Source organism: Oncorhynchus tshawytscha, linkage group LG21, assembly GCF_018296145.1.
Source record: "Oncorhynchus tshawytscha isolate Ot180627B linkage group LG21, Otsh_v2.0, whole genome shotgun sequence".
Lineage (NCBI taxonomy): Eukaryota > Metazoa > Chordata > Actinopteri > Salmoniformes > Salmonidae > Oncorhynchus > Oncorhynchus tshawytscha.
The window spans coordinates 42,712,128-42,737,576 of NC_056449.1; the positions used below are offsets into that span (position 1 = coordinate 42,712,128).

Sequence of the window (25,449 nt, forward strand, 5' to 3'; positions counted from 1 at the left end):
TAGTATTGTCTGGGCTATATTACTAATCAATTAAATAGTATTGACTGGGCTATATTACTAATAAATTAAATAGTATTGTCTGGGCTATATTACTAATAAATTAAATAGTATTGACTGGGCTATATTACTAATCAATTAAATAGTCGTGACTGGGCTATATTACTAATAAATTAAATAGTATTGACTGGGCTATATTACTAATAAATCAAATAGTTGTGACTGGGCTATATTACTAATCAATTAAATAGTCGTGACTGGGCTATATTACTAATAAATTAAATAGTTGTGACTGGGCTATATTACTAATAAATTAAATAGTATTGACTGGGCTATATTACTAATCAATTAAATAGTCGTGACTAGGCTATATTACATAGTAATAAAATAGTATTGACTGGGCTATATTACTAATCAATTAAATAGTATTGACTGGGCTGTATTACTAATAAATTAATTAGTATTGACTGGGCTATATTAAATCAATTAAATAGTGACTGGGCTATATTACATAGTAATAAAATAGTATTGACTGGGCTATATTACTAATAAATTAAATAGTATTGACTGGGCTATATTACTAATCAATTAAATAGTCGTGACTGGGCTATATTACATAGTAATAAAATAGTATTGACTGGGCTATATTACATAGTAATAAAATAGTATTGACTGGGCTATATTACTAATAAATAAAATAGTATTGACTGGGCTATATTACATAGTAATAAAATAGTATTGACTGGGCTATATTACATAGTAAGAAAATAGTATTGACTGGGCTATATTACATAGTAATTAAATAGTATTGACTGGGCTATATTACTAATAAATTAAATAGTATTGTCTGGGCTATATTACTAATAAATTAAATAGTCGTGACTGGGCTATATTACTAATAAATTAAATAGTATTGACTGGGCTATATTACTAATAAATTAAATAGTATTGTCTGGGCTATATTACTAATAAATTAAATAGTATTGTCTGGGCTATATTACTAATAAATTAAATAGTATTGACTGGGCTATATTACTAATAAATTAAATAGTATTGTCTGGGCTATATTACTAATAAATTAAATAGTATTGACTGGGCTATATTACTAATAAATCAAATAGTTGTGACTGGGCTATATTACTAATCAATTAAATAGTCGTGACTGGGCTATATTACTAATAAATTAAATAGTATTGACTGGGCTATATTACTAATAAATTAAATAGTTGTGACTGGGCTATATTACTAATAAATTAAATACTATTGACTGGGCTATATTACTAATCAATTAAATAGTATTGTCTGGGCTATATTACTAATAAATTAAATAGTATTGACTGGGCTATATTACTAATAAATCAAATAGTTGTGACTGGGCTATATTACTAATAAATTAAATAGTATTGTCTGGGCTATATTACTAATCAATTAAATAGTCGTGACTGGGCTATATTACATAGTAATAAAATAGTATTGACTGGGCTATATTACTAATAAATTAAATAGTATTGACTGGGCTATATTACTAATCAATTAAATAGTCGTGACTGGGCTATATTACATAGTAATAAAATAGTATTGACTGGGCTATATTACATAGTAATAAAATCGTATTGACTGGGCTATATTACATAGTAATAAAATAGTATTGACTGGGCTATATTACATAGTAATAAAATAGTATTGACTGGGCTATATTACATAGTAATAAAATAGTATTGACTGGGCTATATTACATAGTAATAAAATAGTATTGACTGGGCTATATTACATAGTAATAAAATAGTATTGACTGGGCTATATTACTAATCAATTAAATAGTCGTGACTGGGCTATATTACATAGTAATAAAATAGTATTGACTGGGCTATATTACTAATAAATTAAATTGTTGTGACTGGGCTATATTACTAATAAATGAAATAGTATTGACTGGGCTATATTACTAATAAATTAAATTGTTGTGACTGGGCTATATTACTAATAAATTAAATAGTATTGACTGGGCTATATTACTAATCAATTAAATAGTATTGTCTGGGCTATATTACTAATAAATGAAATAGTATTGACTGGGCTATATTACTAATAAATGAAATAGTTGTGACTGGGCTATATTACTAATCAATTAAATAGTCGTGACTGGGCTATATTACTAATAAATTAAATAGTATTGACTGGGCTATATTACTAATAAATTAAATAGTTGTGACTGGGCTATATTACTAATAAATTAAATAGTATTGACTGGGCTATATTACTAATTAATTAAATAGTCGTGACTGGGCTATATTACATAGTAATAAAATAGTATTGACTGGGCTATATTACTAATAAATTAAATAGTATTGACTGGGCTATATTACTAATCAATTAAATAGTCGTGACTGGGCTATATTACATAGTAATAAAATAGTATTGACTGGGCTATATTACATAGTAATAAAATAGTATTGACTGGGCTATATTACATAGTAATAAAATAGTATTGACTGGGCTATATTACATAGTAATAAAATAGTATTGACTGGGCTATATTACATAGTAATAAAATAGTATTGACTGGGCTATATTACATAGTAAGAAAATAGTATTGACTGGGCTATATTACATAGTAATTAAATAGTATTGACTGGGCTATATTACTGATAAATTAAATAGTATTGTCTGGGCTATATTACTAATAAATGAAATAGTCGTGACTGGGCTATATTACTAATAAATTAAATAGTATTGACTGGGCTATATTACTAATAAATTAAATAGTTGTGACTGGGCTATATTACTAATAAATTAAATAGTATTGACTGGGCTATATTACTAATCAATTAAATAGTATTGTCTGGGCTATATTACTAATAAATTAAATAGTATTGTCTGGGATATATTACTAATAAATTAAATAGTATTGACTGGGCTATATTACTAATAAATCAAATAGTTGTGACTGGGCTATATTACTAATCAATTAAATAGTCGTGACTGGGCTATATTACTAATAAATTAAATAGTATTGACTGGGCTATATTACTAATAAATTAAATAGTTGTGACTGGGCTATATTACTAATAAATTAAATAGTATTGACTGGGCTATATTACTAATCAATTAAATAGTATTGACTGGGCTATATTACTAATAAATTAAATAGTATTGACTGGGCTATATTACTAATAAATCAAATAGTTGTGACTGGGCTATATTACTAATAAATTAAATAGTATTGTCTGGGCTATATTACTAATCAATTAAATAGTCGTGACTGGGCTATATTACATAGTAATAAAATAGTATTGACTGGGCTATATTACTAATAAATTAAATAGTATTGACTGGGCTATATTACTAATCAATTAAATAGTATTGACTGGGCTATATTACATAGTAATAAAATAGTATTGACTGGGCTATATTACTAATAAATTAAATAGTATTGACTGGGCTATATTACTAATCAATTAAATAGTCGTGACTGGGCTATATTACATAGTAATAAAATAGTATTGACTGCTATATTACATAATAATTAAAATAGTATTGACTGGGCTATATTACATAGTAATAAAATAGTATTGACTGGGCTATATTACATAGTAATAAATAGTATTGACTGGGCTATATTACTAGTAATAAAATAGTATTGACTGGGCTATATTACATAATAATAAAATAGTATTGACTGGGCTATATTACATAGTAAATAAAATAGTATTGACTGGGCTAATTACTAATCAATTAAATAGTCGTGACTGGGCTGGGCTATATTAAAAATAGTATGTGACTGGGCTATATTACTAATAATTAAATAGTATTGACTGGGCTATATTACTAATAAATTAAATAGTATTGACTGGGCTATATTAAATAAATTAAATAGTTGTGATTGTATTGACTGGGCTATATTACTAATCAATTAAATAGTCGTGACTGGGCTATATTACATAATAATAAAATAGTATTGACTGGGCTATATTACTAATAAATTAAATAGTATTGACTGGGCTGTCGTGACTGGGCTATATTACTAATAAAATTAAATAGTATTGACTGGGCTATATTACTAATAAATTAAATAGTATTGACTGGGCTATATTACTAATAAATAAAATAGTATTGACTGGGCTATATTACTAATAATAAAATAGTATTGAAATTACATAGTAATAAAATAGTATTGACTGGGCTATATTACATATAAGAAAATAGTATTGACTGGGCTATATTACATAGTAATTAAATAGTATTGACTGGGCTATATTACTGATAAATTAAATAGTATTGTCTGGGCTATATTACTAATAAATAAAATAGTATTGACTGGGCTATATTACTAATAAATTAAATAGTATTGACTGGGCTATATTACTAATAAATTAAATAGTTTGACTGGGCTATATTACTAATAAATTAAATAGTATTGACTGGGCTATATTACTAATAATTAAATAGTATTGACTGGGCTATATTACTAATAAATTAAATAGTCGTGACTGGGCTATATTACTAATAAATTAAATAGTATTGACTGGGCTATATTACTAATAAATTAAATAGTTGTGACTGGGCTATATTACTAATAAATTAAATAGTATTGACTGGGCTATATTACTAATTAATTAAATAGTCGTGACTGGGCTATATTACATAGTAATAAAATAGTATTGACTGGGCTATATTACTAATAAATTAAATAGTATTGACTGGGCTATATTACTAATCAATTAAATAGTCGTGACTGGGCTATATTACATAGTAATAAAATAGTATTGACTGGGCTATATTACATAGTAATAAAATAGTATTGACTGGGCTATATTACATAGTAATAAAATAGTATTGACTGGGCTATATTACATAGTAATAAAATAGTATTGACTGGGCTATATTACATAGTAATAAAATAGTATTGACTGGGCTATATTACATAGTAAGAAAATAGTATTGACTGGGCTATATTACATAGTAATTAAATAGTATTGACTGGGCTATATTACTGATAAATTAAATAGTATTGTCTGGGCTATATTACTAATAAATGAAATAGTCGTGACTGGGCTATATTACTAATAAATTAAATAGTATTGACTGGGCTATATTACTAATAAATTAAATAGTCGTGACTGGGCTATATTACTAATAAATTAAATAGTATTGACTGGGCTATATTACTAATAAATTAAATAGTATTGTCTGGGCTATATTACTAATAAATTAAATAGTATTGTCTGGGCTATATTACTAATAAATTAAATAGTATTGACTGGGCTATATTACTAATAAATCAAATAGTTGTGACTGGGCTATATTACTAATCAATTAAATAGTCGTGACTGGGCTATATTACTAATAAATTAAATAGTATTGACTGGGCTATATTACTAATAAATTAAATAGTTGTGACTGGGCTATATTACTAATAAATTAAATACTATTGACTGGGCTATATTACTAATCAATTAAATAGTATTGTCTGGGCTATATTACTAATAAATTAAATAGTATTGACTGGGCTATATTACTAATAAATCAAATAGTTGTGACTGGGCTATATTACTAATAAATTAAATAGTATTGACTGGGCTATATTACTAATCAATTAAATAGTCGTGACTGGGCTATATTACATAGTAATAAAATAGTATTGACTGGGCTATATTACTAATCAATTAAATAGTCCTGACTGGGCTATATTACATAGTAATAAAATAGTATTGACTGGGCTATATTACTAATAAATTAAATAGTATTGACTGGGCTATATTACTAATCAATTAAATAGTCGTGACTGGGCTATATTACATAGTAATAAAATAGTATTGACTGGGCTATATTACATAGTAATAAAATCGTATTGACTGGGCTATATTACATAGTAATAAAATAGTATTGACTGGGCTATATTACATAGTAATAAAATAGTATTGACTGGGCTATATTACATAGTAATAAAATAGTATTGACTGGGCTATATTACATAGTAATAAAATAGTATTGACTGGGCTATATTACATAGTAATAAAATAGTATTGACTGGGCTATATTACTAATCAATTAAATAGTCGTGACTGGGCTATATTACATAGTAATAAAATAGTATTGACTGGGCTATATTACTAATAAATTAAATTGTTGTGACTGGGCTATATTACTAATAAATGAAATAGTATTGACTGGGCTATATTACTAATAAATTAAATTGTTGTGACTGGGCTATATTACTAATAAATTAAATAGTATTGACTGGGCTATATTACTAATCAATTAAATAGTATTGTCTGGGCTATATTACTAATAAATGAAATAGTATTGACTGGGCTATATTACTAATAAATGAAATAGTTGTGACTGGGCTATATTACTAATCAATTAAATAGTATTGACTGGGCTGTATTACTAATAAATTAATTAGTATTGACTGGGCTATATTACTAATCAATTAAATAGTCGTGACTGGGCTATATTACTAATCAATTAAATAGTCGTGACTGGGCTATATTACATAGTAATAAAATAGTATTGACTGGGCTATATTACTAATAAATTAAATAGTATTGACTGGGCTATATTACTAATCAATTAAATAGTCGTGACTGGGCTATATTACATAGTAATAAAATAGTATTGACTGGGCTATATTACATAGTAATAAAATAGTATTTACTGGGCTATATTACATAGTAATAAAATAGTATTGACTGGGCTATATTACATAGTAATAAAATAGTATTGACTGGGCTATATTACATAGTAATAAAATAGTATTGACTGGGCTATATTACATAGTAATAAAATAGTATTGACTGGGCTATATTACATAGTAATAAAATAGTATTGACTGGGCTATATTACTAATAAATGAAATAGTTGTGACTGGGCTATATTACTAATCAATTAAATAGTCGTGACTGGGCTATATTACTAATAAATTAAATAGTATTGACTGGGCTATATTACTAATAAATTAAATAGTTGTGACTGGGCTATATTACTAATAAATTAAATAGTATTGACTGGGCTATATTACTAATCAATTAAATAGTCGTGACTGGGCTATATTACATAGTAATAAAATAGTATTGACTGGGCTATATTACTAATAAATTAAATAGTATTGACTGGGCTATATTACTAATCAATTAAATAGTCATGACTGGGCTATATTACATAGTAATAAAATAGTATTGACTGGGCTATATTACATTGTAATAAAATAGTATTGACTGGGCTATATTACATAGTAATAAAATAGTATTGACTGGGCTATATTACATAGTAATAAAATAGTATTGACTGGGCTATATTACATAGTAATAAAATAGTATTGACTGGGCTATATTACATAGTAAGAAAATAGTATTGACTGGGCTATATTACTAATAAATTAAATAGTATTGTCTGGGCTATATTACTAATAAATTAAATAGTTGTGACTGGGCTATATTACTAATAAATTAAATAGTTGTGACTGGGCTATATTACTAATAAATCAACGAAAACAGAAAGGTTACATAATCTATGTACAGTGCATTCGGGGGTATGTATGTTTGTATGTACATGTATGTGTTTATTTCCCTATAGTCATGGATTAATAGGCAGGGCCCGGTTTCCCGATAGTGATGGATCAATAGGCAGGGCCCGGTTTCCCGATAGTGATGGATTAATAGGCAGGGCCGGTTTCATGACAGTGATGGATTAATAGGCAGGGCCCGGTTTCCCGATAGTGATGGATTAATAGGCAGGGTCCGGTTTCCCGATAGTGATGGATTAATAGGCAGGGCCCGGTTTCCCGATAGTGATCGATTAATAGGCAGGGCCCGGTTTCCCGATAGTGATGGATTAATAGGCAGGGCCCGGTTTCATGATAGTGATGGATTAATAGGCAGGGCCCGGTTTCCCGATAGTGATGGATTAATAGGCAGGGCCCAGTTTCCCGATAGTGATGGATTAATAGGCAGGGCCCGGTTCCCCGATAGTGATGGATTAATAGGCAGGGCCCGGTTTCCCGATAGTGATGGATTAATAGGCAGGGCCCGGTTTCCCGATAGTGATCGATTAATAGGCAGGGCCCGGTTTCATGATAGTGATGGATTAATAGGCAGGGCCCGGTTTCATGATAGTGATGGATTAATAGGCATGGCCCGGTTTCATGATAGTGATCGATTAATAGGCAGGACCCGGTTCCCGATATTGATGGATTAATAGGCAGGGCCCGGTTTCCCGATAGTGATGGATTAATAGGCAGGGCCCGGTTTCCCGATAGTGATGGATTAATAGGCAGGGCCCGGTTTCCCCCGATAGTGATGGATTAATAGGCAGGGCCCGGTTTCCCGATAGTGATGGATTAATAGGCAGGGCCCGGTTTCCCTATAGTGATGGATTAATAGGCAGGGCCCGGTTTCCCGATAGTGATGGATTAATAGGCAGGGCCCGGTTTCCCGATAGTGATGGATTAATAGGCAGGGCCCGGTTTCCCGATAGTGATGGATTAATAGGCAGGGCCCGGTTTCATGATAGTGATGGATTAATAGGTAGGGCCCGGTTTCCCGATAGTGATGGATTAATAGGCAGGGCCCGGTTTCCCGATATTGATGGATTAATAGGCAGGGCCCGGTTTCCCGATAGTGATGGATTAATAGGCAGGGCCCGGTTTCCCGATATTGATGGATTAATAGGCAGGGCCCGGTTTCCCGACAGTGATGGATTAATAGGCAGGGCCCGGTTTCATGATAGTGATGGATTAATAGGCAGGGCCCGGTTTCATGATAGTGATGGATTAATAGGCATGGCCCGGTTTCCCGATAGTGATGGATTAATAGGCAGGGCCCGGTTTCCCGATAGTGATGGATTAATAGGCAGGGCCCGGTTTCCCTATAGTGATGGATTAATAGGCAGGGCCCGGTTTCCCGATAGTGATGGATTAATAGGCAGGGCCCGGTTTCATGATAGTGATGGAATTGAAGTTATCGGTGGTCACAGAGAGACGGATGAATATCTTGATTCTATGTTTAGCGTAGATCTCCTGTGTATAATGTGGCGTGGAAGGGCAAATAAGCATCTAAACACCCAGTTAGCTGTTCTACGAGTGGTCGGAGGCAGTTTGTAAATAACACGTGTTTTCAAGGGCAACTTTAGTAATTATGGTTTTGGGAAACAGCTCTGAAATTAACAATGAGTCTATGAAGGTTTTAACTATGAACTTATTATTAGCCTTAAGATAATTTTAGGAAACCAGGCCCTGGACAAGAAATTATGTGAGACAAAACACTTACATTTTTTAAAACATAATTTAAAGTGCAAATGACCTTTTCAAAAGGCAATGGTAAGCATTGGTCTGAAGGAAATTCACATGAGCACCACAATGCCAACTCCACCCAGACTCTATAGCCAGTAAAAAAAAACAGTTTTACTCCTGAACTCATTTATAACCAAATCAAATCAAATTTTATTTTGTCACATACACATGGTTAGCAGATGTTAATGCGAGTCTAGCGAAATGCTTGTGCTTCTAGTTCTGACAATGCAGTATTAACCAATGAGTAATCTAGCTAACAATTCCACAACTACTACCTTATACACACAAGTGTAAAGGGATAAAGAATATGTACATAAAGATATATGAATGAGTGATGGTACAGAGCGGCATAGGCAAGATGCAGTAGATGGTATCGAGTACAGTATATACATATGAGATGAGTATGTAAACAAAGTGGCATAGTTTAAAGTGGCTAGTGATGCATGTATTACATAAAGATGCAGTAGATGATATAGAGTACAGTATATATGTATACATATGAGATAAATAATGTAGGGTATGTAAACATTATATTAAGTAGCATTGTTTAAAGTGGCTAGTGATATATGTTACATCAATTCCCATTATTAAAATGGCTGGAGTTGAGTCAGTGTGTTGGCAGCAGCCACTCAATGTTAGTGGTGGCTGTTTAACAGTCTGATGGCCTTGAGATAGAAGCTGTTTTTCAGTCTCTCAGTCCCAGCTTTGATGCACCTGTACTGACCTCGCCTTCTGGATGATAGCGGGGTGAACAGGCAGTGGCTAGGGTGGTTGTTGTCCTTGATGATCTTTATGGCCTTCCTGTGACATCAGGTGGTGTAGGTGTCCTGGAGGGCAGGTAGTTTGCCCCCGGTGATGCGTTGTGCAGACCTCACTACCCTCTGGAGAGCCTTACGGTTGTGGGCGGAGCAGTTGCCGTACCAGGCGGTGATATAGCCCGACAGGATGCTCTCGATTGTGCATCTGTAGAAGTTTGTGAGTGCTTTTGGTGACAAGCCGAATTTCTTCAGCCTCCTGAGGTTGAAGAGGCGCTGCTGCGCCTTCTTCACAACGCTATCTGTGTGGGTGGACCAATTCAGTTTGTCTGTGATGTGTATGCCGAGGAACTTAAAACTTACTACCCTCTCCACTACTGTTCCATCGATGTGGATAGGGGGGTGTTCCCTCTGCTGTTTCCTGAAGTCCACAATCATCACCTTAGTTTTGTTGATGTTGAGTGTGAGGTTATTTTCCTGACACCACACTCCGAGGGCCCTCACCTCCTAGGCCGTCTCGTCGTTGTTGGTAATCAAGCCTACCACTGTTGTGTCGTCCGCAAACTTGATGATTGCGTTGGAGGCGTGCGTGGCCACGCAGTCGTGGGTGAACAGGGAGTACAGGAGAGGGCTCAGAACGCACCCTTGTGGGGCCCCAGTGTTGAGGATCAGCGGGGTGGAGATGTTGTTACCTACCCTCACCACCTGGGGGCTTGATGACGAGTTTGGAGGGTACTATGGTGTTAAATGCTGAGCTGTAGTCGATGAACAGCATTCTCACATAGGTATTCCTCTTGTCCAGATGGGTTAGGGCAGTGTGCAGTGTGGTTGAGATTGCAACGTCTGTGGACCTATTTGGGCGGTAAGAAAATTGGAGTGGGTATATGGTGTCAGGTAGGGTGGAGGTGATATGGTCCTTGACTAGTCTCTCAAAGGACTTCATGATGACGGAAGTGAGTGCTACGGGGCGGCAGCCATTTAGCTCAGTTACCTAAGCTTTCTTGGGAACAGGGACAATGGTGGCCCTCTTGAAGCATGTGGGAACAGCAGACTGGGATAGGGAGTGATTGAATATGTCCGTAAACACACCAGCCAGCTGGTCTGCGCATGCTCTGAGGGCGCGGCTGGGGATGCCGTCTGGGCCTGCAGCCTTGCGAGGGTTAACACGTTTAAATGTTTTACTCACCTCGGCTGCAGTGAAGGAGAGTCCGCATGTTTTGGTTGCGGGCCGTGTCAGTGGCACTGTATTGTCCTCAAAGCGGGCAAAAAAGTTATTTAGTCTGCCTGGGAGCAAGGCATCCTGGTCCGCGACGGGGCTGGTTTTATTTTTGTAATCTGTGATTGACTGTAGACCCTGCCACATACCTCTTGTGTCTGAGCCGTTGAATTGCGATTCTACTTTGTCTCTATACTGACGCTTAGCTTGTTTGATTGCCTTGCGGAGGGAATAGCTACACTGTTTGTATTCGGTCATGTTTCCGGTCACCTTGCCCTGATTGAAAGCAGTGGTTCGAGCTTTCAGTTTCACGCGAATGCTGCCATCAATCCACGGTTTCTGGTTTGGGAAGGTTTTAATCGTTGCTATGGGAACGACATCTTCAACGCACGTTCTAATGAACTCGCTCACCGAATCAGCGTATTCTTCAATGTTGTTGTTTGACGCAATACGAAACATATCCCAGTCCACGTGATGGAAGCAGTCTTGGAGTGTGGAATCAGCTTGGTCGGACCAGCGTTGGACAGACCTCAGCGTGGGAGCTTCTTGTTTTAGTTTCTGTCTGTAGGCAGGGAACAACAAAATGGAGTTGTGATCAGCTTTTCCGAAAGGAGGGCGGGGGAGGGCCTTATATGCATCACGGAAGTTAGAATAGCAATGATCCAAGGTTTTACCAGCCCTGGTTGCGCAATCGATATGCTGATACAATTTAGGGAGTCTTGTTTTCAGATTAGCCTTGTTAAAATCCCCAGCTACAATGAATGCAGCCTCAGGATGTGTGGATTCCAGTTTGCAAAGAGTAAAATAAAGTTCGTTCAGAGCCATCGATGTGTCTGTTTGGGGGGGAATATATACGGCTGTGATTATAATCGAAGAGAATTCCCTTGGTAGATAATGCGGTCGACATTTGATTGTGAGGAATTCTAAATCAGGTGAACAGAAGGACTTGAGTTCCTGTATGTTGTTGTGACCACACCACGTCTCGTTAACCATAAAGCATACCCCCCGCCCCTCTTCTTACCAGAAAGATGTTTGTTTCTGTCGGCGCGATGCGTGGAGAAACCAGCTGGCTGCACCGACTCCGATATCTTCTCTCGAGTGAGCCATGTTTCCGTGAAGCAAAGAACGTTACCCTCCATGACAAAGGGGTTGAATGCTTATTGACTCAAGTCATTTCAGCTATAATTTTTTTTATTAATTTGTAAACATTAAAATATATATATATATATATAACACTTTGACATTATGGGGTATTTTGTGTAGGCCAATGACACAAAATCTAAATGTAATCTATTTTAAATTCAGGCTGTAACATAACAAAACATGGAAAAAGTCAAGGGGTGTGAATACGTTCTGAAGGCACTGTATGTACAGATGTAAGATCTTAATTTGAAAATAATCCTGCAGCAACAGGAAATGTGAATTATTATGTGGATTATAATTAATGGAAATGTTTGCCGTGGTTGATACATAAACCCTGAATCGCAGCAAAATTCTCAGCAAGAAAAGAGTGATCAAATTAAGATCCTACATGTGTAAGAATGCTGTTCATTGACTACAGCTCAGCATTCAACACCATAGTCCCCTCCAAAAGCTCATCACCAAGCTCAGGACCCTCGGACTGAACGACTCCCTCCACAACTGGATCCTGGACTTTCTGACGGGTGGTAAGGGTAGGCAACAACACATCCGCCACGCTGTCCATCAACATCGAGGGCCCTCAGGGGTGCGTGCTTAGTCCCCTCCTGTACTCTCTGTTCACCCACGACTGTGTAGCCAAGACCATCATCCAGTTTGCTGACGACACAATGACATCGATGAGGTTGTAGTGGAGTGGGTCGAGAGCTTCAAGTTTGTCCACATCATTAAGGAATTAACACGGTCCACCACACACCCCCACACAGTTGTGAAAAGGGCACGTCAGGAAGTTCCCCCCTCAGGAAGTTCCCCTCAGGATGTTCCCCCTCAGGAAGTTCCCCCTCAGGAAGTTCCCCCTCAGGAAGTTCCCCCTCAGGAAGTTCCCCCTCAGGAAGTTCCCCCTTAGGAAGTTCCCCCTTAGGAAGTTCCCCCTCAGGAAGTTCCCCCTCAGGAAGTTCCCCCTCAGGAAGTTCTCCCCTCAGGAAGTTCCCCCCTCAGGAAGTTCCCCCCTCAGGAAGTTCCCCCCTCAGGAAGTTGAAAAGACAGCATTGGCCCTCAGATCCTCAAAATGTTCTACAGCTGCACCGTTGAGAGCATCTTGACTGGCTGCATCACCGCCTGGTACGGCACCTTTACCCCCGAGCCATGTGACTCCTAAACAAGACTGCTAAATAGCTAATCAAATGGCTACCCGGACTATCTGCATTGACCCTTTCTTGCACTAACTCTCTATGACTCTATGTACACACACTCGACTCTACCCACACACTCACAGATACACTACATGACCAAACGTATGTGGACGCCTCATTCCAAAATCATGGACATTAATATGGAGTTGGTCCTTTGCTATAACAGCCTCCACTCTTCTGGGAAGGCTTTCCACTAGATGTTGGAACATTGCTGCTATAACAGCCTCCACTCTTCTGGGAAGGCTTTCCACTAGATGTTGGAACATTGCTGCTATAACAGCCTCCACTCTTCTGGGAAGGCTTTCCACTAGATGTAGGAACATTGCTGCTGTAACAGCCTCCACTCTTCTGGGAAGGATTTCCACTAGATGTTGGAACATTGCTGCTATAACAGGCTCCACTCTTCTGGGAAGGCTTTCCACTAGATGTTGGAACATTGCTGCAGGGACTTGCTTCCATTCAGCCATAAGAGCATTAGTGAGGTCAGGCAGTGATGTTGGGCGATAAGGCCTGGCTCGCAGTCGGCGTTCCAATTCATCCCAAAGGTGTTTGATGGGGTTGAGGTCAGGGCTCTGTGCAGGACAGTCAAGTTCTTCCACACCGATCTTGACAAAACATTTCAACCTCACTTTGTGCACGGGGGCATTGTCATGATGAAACAGGGAAGGGCCTGTCTAGAATGTCATTGTATGCTGTAGCATTAAGATTTCCCTTCACTGGAACTAAGGGGTCTGGACCATGAAAAATAGCACCAGACCATCATTCCTCCTCCACCAAACGTTACAGTTGGCACTATGCATTGGGTCCAGTAGCGTTCTCCTGGCATCCACCAAACCCAAATTCATCCTTCGGCCTGCCAGATGGTGAAGCGTGATTCATCACTCCAGAGAATGTATTTCTACTGCTCCGGAGTCCAAGAGTGACGAGCTTTACACCACTCCAGCCGACACTTGGCATTGCACATGGTGATGTGCTGCTTGTATGCAGCTGCTCTGCCATGAAAACCCATTTCATTAAGGTCCCGACTAACAGTTATTTTGCTGGCGTTGCTTCCAGAGGCAGTCTGGAACTCGGTAGTGAGTGTTGCAACCAAGGACAGACAATGTTTACGCACTACAGCACTTGGCCCTCACGTTCTGTGAACTTATGTGGTCTACCAGTTTAAACTGAAAGTCACTGAGCTCTTTATTAAGGGCATTCTACTGTGAATGTTTGTCTATGGAGATTGCATGGGTGTGTGCTGGATTTTATACACCTGTCAGTAGTGGGTGTGGCTGAAATAGAATTCACTAATTTGAAGGGGTGTCCACATACTGCTGTATATATGGTGTACTTACACTGTCACCCCAACACACACACACACACACACACACACATACACACACACACACACTTTCCCGCTCACCACATACGCTGCTGCTACTGTCTATTATCTATCCTGTTATCTAGTGACTTTATCCCTACTTATATGTACATAGCTACCTCCATTACCTCTTGCCCCTTCACAATGACTTGGTACTGGTACTCCCTGTATATAGCCATGTTATTTTCTACCCCCTGTATATAGCCATGTTATTTTCTACTTCCTGTATATAGCCATGTTATTTTCTACTTCCTGTATATAGCCATGTTATTTTCTACTTCCTGTATATAGCCATGTTATTTTCTACTTCCTGTATATAGCCATGTTATGTTTACTCGTTATTGTTAGAAGTTAGTCTCTGTGTATTTATTCCTTGTGTGACTATTTTTGTATTTGTGTATTTTTTTTATCTTAAATTTTTAAAGGACCCGTCAGTCAGCATTTCACCTGTTGTTTACAAAGTATGTGACAAATCAAATGTTATTTGATTTGATTAAACACTCCCTTCAGCAAATCAACAAATAATTGTGTTATGTGGAAACATGCACGTGATAAACTAGCTAAGCTTTACCAATAAAAACTAAGCCAAGCTTTATCATTTCCACGGGCATCAATACATTGTGTAGGCAGGAGCAGCACCGTTTCTTTGGGGCCACAAGCTTAGCCAGAACACAGTGTTCCAATGTTCCACAGGCAGAATCCTCACTATATCACTTTCCAAGGCCTCAGCCAATCCCTGGCCACCTCACAAAACTCTGAATTCTGTTGCCTAGCAACCATTGCCGTGATGGGAGGGAGGGAGGGAGGAGTGTGAGTGAGGAGAGCTGAAATAAACAACAGATAAAATGCTCATCGGGAGGCTGATTCCCCAAAACACTGTTATCATAGCGATGACCATAGTGATGATAGTGCATCTGTTAAACAACCCCGTAGCAACAGTTTATTTGCATGATAAATGGATAAAGTGCCTAATATAGTGAGATACAGTGCCTTCAGAAAGTAGTCATACCCCTTCACTCAATCCACATTTTGTTGTGTTACAGCGTGAATTCAAAATTAATGAAAAATATTTTTTTCAGAAAAAATGACCAAGTGAAATTATATTTATTTAGTTTATTTTCAAATGTATTAAAAATGAAATACAGAAATATCTAATTTACGTAAGTATCCACACCCCTGAGACAATACATGTTAGAATCCGCTTTGGCAGTGATTACAGCTCTTTCTGGGTAAGTCTCTAAGAGCTTTGCAAACCTGAGCTGTGTTGAATACCCATACTAACATACTGTATACTACATACTAAATGAATATATACTACACACTATGTACTATTAGTTCATTTTAATATACTGTAAACTAACGGTATCCTTTCACATTCAGTTGAGTGTACTAGTGCTTCACCTCTTTACCGGAAGTTGATGCTGTTGCTATGCAACCTCTTGGTAGCTTGTTAGCATAACATATTACTAGCTAGACATTTTACGATTCGTGAATTCAATCTGGAGTGCCAGGGTGTACTTGAGATGGAGGGGGAGGGGGTGTATTTGAGATGGAGGGGGAGGGGGTGTACTTGAGATGGAGGGGGAGGGGTGTACTTGAGATGGAGGGGGAGGGGGTGTACTTGAGATGGAGGGGGAGGGTGTGTACTTGAGATGGAGGGGGAGGGGGTGTACTTGAGATGGAGGTATCTAGAATTGACATGGTAAAGCTCATATTATTAAAATATGGAGTTTAAAGTATAACTCTGACTTGTGTGTGGTTTGTAAACTCTCCATTCACTTAGTAATACAGGAAATTACCACGACAAGCGTGATCTGGGTTCCACATCTTTTGATTTCTAGGTGAAACTCACAGCCAAACAAAAACAATACATCTCAAAACGAAATGTGAAGCTAACAATAGTGCTAATAGGCAACTATCCATAGTCAAGATCCCACAAAACACAAAGGGGAAATGGCTGCCTAAATATGATCCCCAATCAGAGACAACGATAAACAGCTGCCTCTGATTGGGAACCATACCAGGCCAACATAGAAATATCTTCACCTAGATGTCCCACCCTAGTCACACCCCGACCTAACCAACATAGAGAATAAAAAGCTCTCTATGGTCAGGGCGTGACACATGATAAAATGTTCTGATGTCGTGATCTTTGTGTCCACGCGTGCGAGTGTGTGTGTGTTTGTGTGTGTGTGTGTGTGTGCGTGTGCGTGCGCGTGCGCGTGCGCGTGCGCGTGTGTGTGTGTGTGTACTGTACCTATGTTGGTTGTTTCCTTGGAGGATAAGCCTGGACAGCAACACATTAATAATGTAGTAGTCAGTTATGACGATGTTATGACAGGTTATGACACACACAGCTGTCATATCATGGTTTATGCTTCAAATAGTGTTACCCAACATTCTCCTTCAACAAGACAGAAGATTAGCTAAGGGTTTAGTGAATTTAAAAAAATTCTTTCCACTCAAAATAGATTTTCACAGACTGCTGTATGAATGAGGATTTTCTGGCACAGGAGGAATGATATTCAAAAGCAATCCAGGCCAACTTCACAGATTAAAATAATGATTATTTCAACTATTTATAAAGCACTTATAATGTAACATTTGTATTCACTGACTTGAGACACAGATAATAAACTTTACAGGTAGGATATAACTTTACAGGTAGGGTTATGGATATTATCTAAGCTGTTGAACTTTACAGGTAGGGTTATGGATATTATCTAAGCTGTTGAACTTTACAGGTAGGGTCATGGATATTATCTAAGCTGTTGAACTTTACAGGTAGGATATAACTTTACAGATAGGGTTATGGATATTATCTAAGCTGTTGAACTTTACAGGTAGGATATAACTTTACAGGTAGGGTTATGGATATTATCTAAGCTGTTGAACTTTACAGGTAGGATATAACTTTACAGATAGGGTTATGGATATTATCTAAGCTGTTGAACTTTACAGGTAGGATATAACTTTACAGGTAGGGTTATGGATATTATCTAAGCTGTTGAACTTTACAGGTAGGATATAACTTTACAGATAGGGTTATGGATATTATCTAAGCTGTTGAACTTTACAGGTAGGATATAACTTTACAGGTAGGGTTATGGATATTATCTAAGCTGTTGAACTTTACAGGTAGGATATAACTTTACAGGTAGGGTTATGGATATTATCTAAGCTGTTGAACTTTACAGGTAGGATATAACTTTACAGGTAGGGTTATGGATATTATCTAAGCTGTTGAACTTTACAGGTAGGATATAACTTTACAGATAGGGTTATGGATATTATCTAAGCTGTTGAACTTTACAGGTAGGATATAACTTTACAGGTAGGGTTATGGATATTATCTAAGCTGTTGAACTTTACAGGTAGGTTATAACTTTACAGGTAGGGTTATGGATATTATCTAAGCTGTTGAACTTTACAGGTAGGGTCATGGATATTATCTAAGCTGTTGAACTTTACAGGTAGGGTCATGGATATTATCTAAGCTGTTGAACTTTACAGGTAGGGTCATGGATATTATCTAAGCTGTTGAACTTTACAGGTAGGGTTATGGATATTATCTAAGCTGTTGAACTTTACAGGTAGGGTCATGGATATTATCTAAGCTGTTGAACTTTACAGGTAGGTTATGGATATTATCTAAGCTGTTGAACTTTACAGGTAGGGTTATGGAGTGAGTACTATTTCCAGGGTGCAGACCATGTGTTTTTGTTTTGAATGATCCTCCAGTTTAAAACATCAACTAAAAACATCAAGCAAATAATGAGGTGGGTGTGCAATGGTAATTATCTAATTAGTAACTATCTCATTTGAATTATCGAATGATCTAATTAGTAATGATCTAATTGGTAATTATCTCAATGTAATTATATCATCGTAATTATATCATTGTTATTATCTAATTATCTAATTAGTAATTATCTAATTGGTAAATATCTAATTGGCAATTATCTAATTAGTAATGATCTAATTGGTAATTATCTAATGGCCCTCTGTCCTCATGTCACTGTGGTTTCTATATATCTGTCTCTCTGGTCCTCTGTCCTCATGTCACTGTGGTTTCTATATCTCTGTCTCTCTGGTCCTCTGTCCTCATGTCACTGTGGTTTCTATATCTCTGTCTCTCTGGTCCTCTGTCCTCATGTGACTGTGGTTTCTATCTCTGTCTCTCTGGTCCTCTGTCCTCATGTCACTGTGGTTTCTATATCTCTGTCTCTCTGGTCCTCTGTCCTCATGTCACTGTGGTTTCTATATCTCTGTCTCTCTGGTCCTCTGTCCTCATGTGACTGTGGTTTCTATCTCTGTCTCTCTGGTCCTCTGTCCTCATGTCACTGTGGTTTCTATATCTCTGTCTCTCTGGTCCTCTGTCCTCATGTGACTGTGGTTTCTATCTCTGTCTCTCTGGTCCTCTGTCCTCATGTCACTGTGGTTTCTATATCTCTGTCTCTCCTGTCCTCTGTCCTCATGTGACTGTGGTTTCTATCTCTGTCTCTCTGGTCCTCTGTCCTCATGTCACTGTGGTTTCTATATCTCTGTCTCTCTGGTCCTCTGTCCTCATGTCACTGTGGTTTCTATCTCTGTCTCTCTGGTCCTCTGTCCTCATGTCACTGTGGTTTCTATATCTCTGTCTCTCTGGTCCTCTGTCCTCATGTCACTGTGGTTTCTATCTCTGTCTCTCTGGTCCTCTGTCCTCATGTCACTGTGGTTTCTATCTCTGTCTCTCTGGTCCTCTGGCCCTCTGTCCTCATGTCACTGTGGTTTCTATCTCTGTATCTCTGTCTCTCTGGTCCTCTGTCCTCATGTCACTGTGGTTTCTATCTCTGTCTCTCTGGTCCTCTGGTCCTCTGTCCTCATGTCACTGTGGTTTCTATATCTCTGTCTCTCTGGTCCTCTGCCCTCATGTCACTGTGGTTTCTATATCTCTGTCTCTCTGGTCCTCTGCCCTCATGTCACTGTGGTTTCTATATCTCTGTCTCTCTGGTCCTCTGGTCCTCTGCCCTCATGTCACTGTGGTTTCTATATCTCTGTCTCTCTGGTCCTCTGGTCCTCTGCCCTCATGTCACTGTGGTTTCTATATCTCTGTCTCTCTGGTCCTCTGGTCCTCTGTCCTCATGTGACTGTGGTTTCTATATCTCTGTCTCTCTGGTCCTCTGGTCCTCTGCCCTCATGTCACTGTGGTTTCTATATCTCTGTCTCTCTGGTCCTCTGGCCCTCTGCCCTCATGTCACTGTGGTTTCTATCTCTGTCTCTCTGGCCCTCTGTCCTCATGTCACTGTGGTTTCTATATCTCTGTCTCTCTGGTCCTCTGTCCTCATGTCACTGTGGTTTCTATCTCTGTCTCTCTGGTCCTCTGTCCTCATGTCACTGTGGTTTCTATCTCTGTCTCTCTGGTCCTCTGTCCTCATGTCACTGTGGTTTCTATATCTCTGTCTCTCTGGTCCTCTGGTCCTCTGTCCTCATGTCACTGTGGTTTCTATATCTCTGTCTCTCTGGTCCTCTGGTCCTCTGTCCTCATGTCACTGTGGTTTCTATATCTCTGCCTCTCTGGTCCTCTGTCCTCATGTCACTGTGGTTTCTATATCTCTGTCTCTCTGGTCCTCTGTCCTCATGTCACTGTGGTTTCTATATCTCTGTCTCTCTGGTCCTCTGTCCTCATGTCACTGTGGTTTCTATATCTCTGTCTCTCTGGTCCTCTGTCCTCATGTCACTGTGGTTTCTATATCTCTGTCTCTCTGGTCCTCTGTCCTCATGTCACTGTGGTTTCTATATCTCTGTCTCTCTGGTCCTCTGCCCTCATGTCACTGTGGTTTCTATATCTCTGTCTCTCTGGTCCTCTGGTCCTCTGCCCTCATGTCACTGTGGTTTCTATCTCTGTCTCTCTGGTCCTCTGTCCTCATGTGACTGTGGTTTCTATCTCTGTCTCTCTGGCCCTCTGCCCTCATGTCACTGTGGTTTCTATCTCTGTCTCTCTGGTCCTCTGTCCTCATGTGACTGTGGTTTCTATCTCTGTCTCTCTGGCCCTCTGTCCTCATGTCACTGTGGTTTCTATCTCTGTCTCTCTGGTCCTCTGTCCTCATGTCACTGTGGTTTCTATCTCTGTCTCTCTGGTCCTCTGTCCTCATGTCACTGTGGTTTCTATCTCTGTCTCTCTGGTCCTCTGTCCTCATGTCACTGTGGTTTCTATCTCTGTCTCTCTGGTCCTCTGTCCTCATGTCACTGTGGTTTCTATATCTCTGTCTCTCTGGTCCTCTGTCCTCATGTCACTGTGGTTTCTATATCTCTGTCTCTCTGGTCCTCTGTCCTCATGTCACTGTGGTTTCTATCTCTGTATCTCTGTCTCTCTGGTCCTCTGTCCTCATGGCCCTGTGGTTTCTATATCTCTGTCTCTCTGGTCCTCTGTCTCCTTGGAGGCGCTGGTCCTCTGGTTCTGGTCCGGACAGCAGCAGTGGTACAGTAGAGCGGGTTAGAGAGGGGCAGTACAGAGAGCACTGGTGCAGAGAGAGGGAGGTTTAATACCCTCTGTTAGTGGCCCGGGGCTACTGGATGTTCCGGATGGATTAACCAGACTAAACCTCACTACACAGCCTAGATTACACAGACATCTCAGCTATAACAGGGCCTACCTCACTACACAGCCGAGATTACACAGACATCTCAGCTATAACAGGGCCCTCCTCACTACACAGCCGAGATTACACAGACATCTCAGCTATAACAGGGCCCTCCTCACTACACAGCCGAGATTACACAGACATCTCAGCTATAACAGGGCCCTCCTCACTACACAGTCTAGATTAATTACACAGACATCTCAGCTATAACAGGGCCCTCCTCACTACACAGCCTAGATTAATTACACAGAAATCTCAGCTATAACAGGGCCCACCTCACTACACAGCCTAGATTAATTACACAGACATCTCAGCTATAACAGGGCCCACCTCACTACACAGCCTAGATTAATTACACAGACATCTCAGCTATAACAGGGCCCACCTCACTACACAGCCTAGATTAATTACACAGACAGCTATAACAGGGCCCACCTCAGCGAATTCTAAACAGTCTGTTGGTATGTCTGTTATCACAGAGGCACAGACAGACAGACAGACAGACAGACAGACAGACAGACAGACAGACAGACAGACAGACAGACAGACAGACAGACAGACAGACAGACAGACAGACAGACAGACAGACAGACAGACAGACAGACAGACAGACAGACAGATAGATAGATAGATAGATAGATAGATAGATAGATAGATAGATAGATAGATAGATAGATAGATAGATAGATAGATAGATAGATAGATAGATAGATAGATAGATAGATAGATAGATAGATAGATAGATAGATAGATAGATAGATAGATAGATAGATAGATAGATAGATAGATAGATAGATAGATAGATAGATAGATAGATAGATAGATAGATAGATAGATAGATAGATGGTGTGTGTGTAAAGAGGTCTGTACTTCCTGGTTTGAACATTCTAATAAACAACCCAGACTTGGCTTCTTTTTTCTCACGTTTTTATTTACAGAAGGTGTGTTAGTTTGTCTGCGTTGACACATTAACCTTTATATTGATAAGTCCTGCACTTTAAAGCACATATTGATCTGACAACCATTGTGATTTCAAGACATAATATATTGACTTTAACTTGTTAAAATCTTCAGTACACACAAACACACACAAACAAACACACACACACACATACATACAAACAAACACACACACAAACACACACACAAACACACACACACAAACACACAAACACACACACACACACACACAAACACACACACACACAAACACACACACACACACAAACAAACACACAAACACACACACACAAACACACACAAACACACACACAAACACACACACACACAAGCACACACACACACAAACACACACATACAAACACACATACAAACACACACATACAAACACACACACACACAAACACACACACAAACACACAAACACACACAAACACACACACACACATGTAGTTTATCCATTTCTAACAGATAGTTCCACCAGAATGATTTCACAAGCAACTATAAAGATACAATGTATAAAACTCTGACGTAAAAATATGTTAAATAAATAAAAACTTGCTCCAAAAGTAAATTCAAAAGAGAGAACCCACAAACAGGCATTGTACACACTTATAGAATATTATTGGTAGTAGTCATATCTGTTTGCAACCGGATTGATAATTTTCTTTCGCTCCCAACGTCGTTGTTGGAAGATGAGAAAAATACACCTATTATTATCTCACATTTATAAATACAGAAACACACAAAGAGTCACACGCATAGAAATAGAGTCCAGTCTTGAATGGGGAGGCCTGTTCTATGGATTGTATTTCTATGGTCACAAGCCATAGGCCTGGTCCGGGGGTCTCGTTCCATTGGGAGGGAATCAAGGAAACGAGACTCGAGACAGCGGGCGGCTCTTCTACACCTCAAGAAACAACTACACGACCCAACACATTACAGCAGTAACAGGACATTTACAATACAGCATCGATTATCATAAAAGATTCGTCTTCAAGACGAAGGAAGAACAATTCTTGTTTGTGTTTTTTTTTTTGTTTTTTTTTTTTGCAACAGGATTAGATTTGTATTATTGTGGTACTTTCGGCGTTTGTCCTTTTTGTTGTAATAAATTGTGCTGCTGGTTGGATGGAGATTTGCAGTGATGGTTTTTATGCTTCTTGTTCGTAGTCCTGGCCCTGCTCCTTGGAGAGAAGAGAGAGACACAGAGCTCAGAGAGAGGGACAGTATTTAAATAGAGAGAGAGAGACAGAGCTCAGAGAGAGGGACAGTATTTAAATAGAGAGAGAGAGACAGAGCTCAGAGAGAGGGAGACAGTATTTAAATAGAGAGAGAGACAGAGCTCAGAGAGAGGGAGACAGTATTTAAATAGAGAGAGAGACAGAGCTCAGAGAGAGGGAGACAGTATTTAAATAGAGAGAGAGAGAGAGCTCAGAGAGAGGGAGACAGTATTTAAATAGAGAGAGAGAGACAGCTCAGAGAGAAGGAGACAGTATTTAAATAGAGAGAGAGAGACAGCTCAGAGAGAGGGAGACAGTATTTAAATAGAGAGGAGAGAGAGACAGAGCTCAGAGAGGGAGACAGTATTTAAATAGAGAGGAGAGAGAGACAGAGCTCAGAGAGAGGGAGACAGTATTTAAATAGAGAGGAGAGAGAGACAGAGCTCAGAGAGAGGGAGACAGTATTTAAATAGAGAGGAGAGAGAGACAGAGCTCAGAGAGAGGGAGACAGTATTTAAATAGAGAGGAGAGAGAGACAGAGCTCAGAGAGGGAGACAGTATTTAAATAGAGAGGAGAGAGAGAGACAGTATTTAAATAGAGAGGAGAGAGAGAGAGACAGTATTTAAATAGAGAGGAGAGAGAGAGAGACAGTATTTAAATAGAGAGGAGAGAGAGAGACAGTATTTAAATAGAGAGGAGAGAGAGACACAGTTTCTGGGTCCCTATTCCCTTCACAGGATTCTATTTGGGACAGATACAGAGTTCACATAAGCAGAATTATGGAAGAAACAGACATAAGTGGAGTTGTTGGATCTCATCAGAAAAGCTCTTGCCCAGAGTCATCTAACGAGACAAATCAGATGAAGACAACCTGGCAATAAGGACACACTGTCCTCTTTTTAACCTGACAGGGGAAAAAGGATCATTACACTACAGTATAACGAGTACAACGTTAGAGCGACCTCAAACACAACATCTAGCAACCTCCTCAAGATCTTTGGATCTCTTTGACCGGAGTCGGGTTTGAGTCCCGACCAACAGGGACTCCCGACCGACCGCGACTCCTGACCGACCGTGACTCCCGACCGACAAATGACTCCTGACCGACCGCGACTCCCGACCGACCGTGACTCCCTTTTTAACCGACCGGGTCTCCCGACCGACCGCGACTCCAACGTTACCGCGACTCCCGACCGACCGGGACTCCCGACCGAACCTCGACTCCTGACCGACCTTTGACTCCCGACCGACCGGGACTCCCGACCACCGTGACTCCCGACCGACCGCGACTCCCGACCGACCGCGACTCCCGACCGACCGGGACTCCCGACCGACCGCTGACAATATTATCAGCTTCAGTCCAGTGTTAATTACTTTGAATTTATCCACCAGAGGGCAGCACTAGCTAACGTAAACTATAAGAGCTGCTCCAAGGAAACAGAACAGACGCATTAGTAGCATCCTCTCATTAGTATACTAGCTCTAACATCTTCAGGTTAACAGACACTGCTACTCATATAATGATGCCTTCAAGTAATTTATCTATGGAAAAGAATGTGTGGTTGGGACACATATTACATCCACATCCTCACTGTGTCTGCTGTGTTTAGATCAGGGGTGGGCAACTCCAGTCCTCGACTGCCTGATTGGTGTTACCATTTTTCTCCATCTCTAGCAAACACAGCTGAT

General features: G+C 38.8%; 1 protein-coding gene across 2 annotated transcripts in view; it reads right to left on the minus strand.

Annotated features, from left to right (window-relative positions):
• Window positions 1-23,680: 23,680 nt before the first annotated feature.
• The window catches only part of sncb (synuclein, beta), a 56,671-nt gene continuing 54,902 nt past the window's right edge, over window positions 23,681-25,449 (minus strand). Inside the window, exon 6 of one of the 2 annotated variants that reach the window (XM_042303553.1) lies at window positions 23,681-23,723. In XM_042303553.1, the coding sequence (XP_042159487.1) occupies window positions 23,691-23,723 (33 nt within the window). In that variant the 3' untranslated portion in view covers window positions 23,681-23,690. The remainder of the gene's footprint in view (window positions 23,724-25,449) is intronic. The other variant, XM_042303554.1, reaches the window with a different exon arrangement.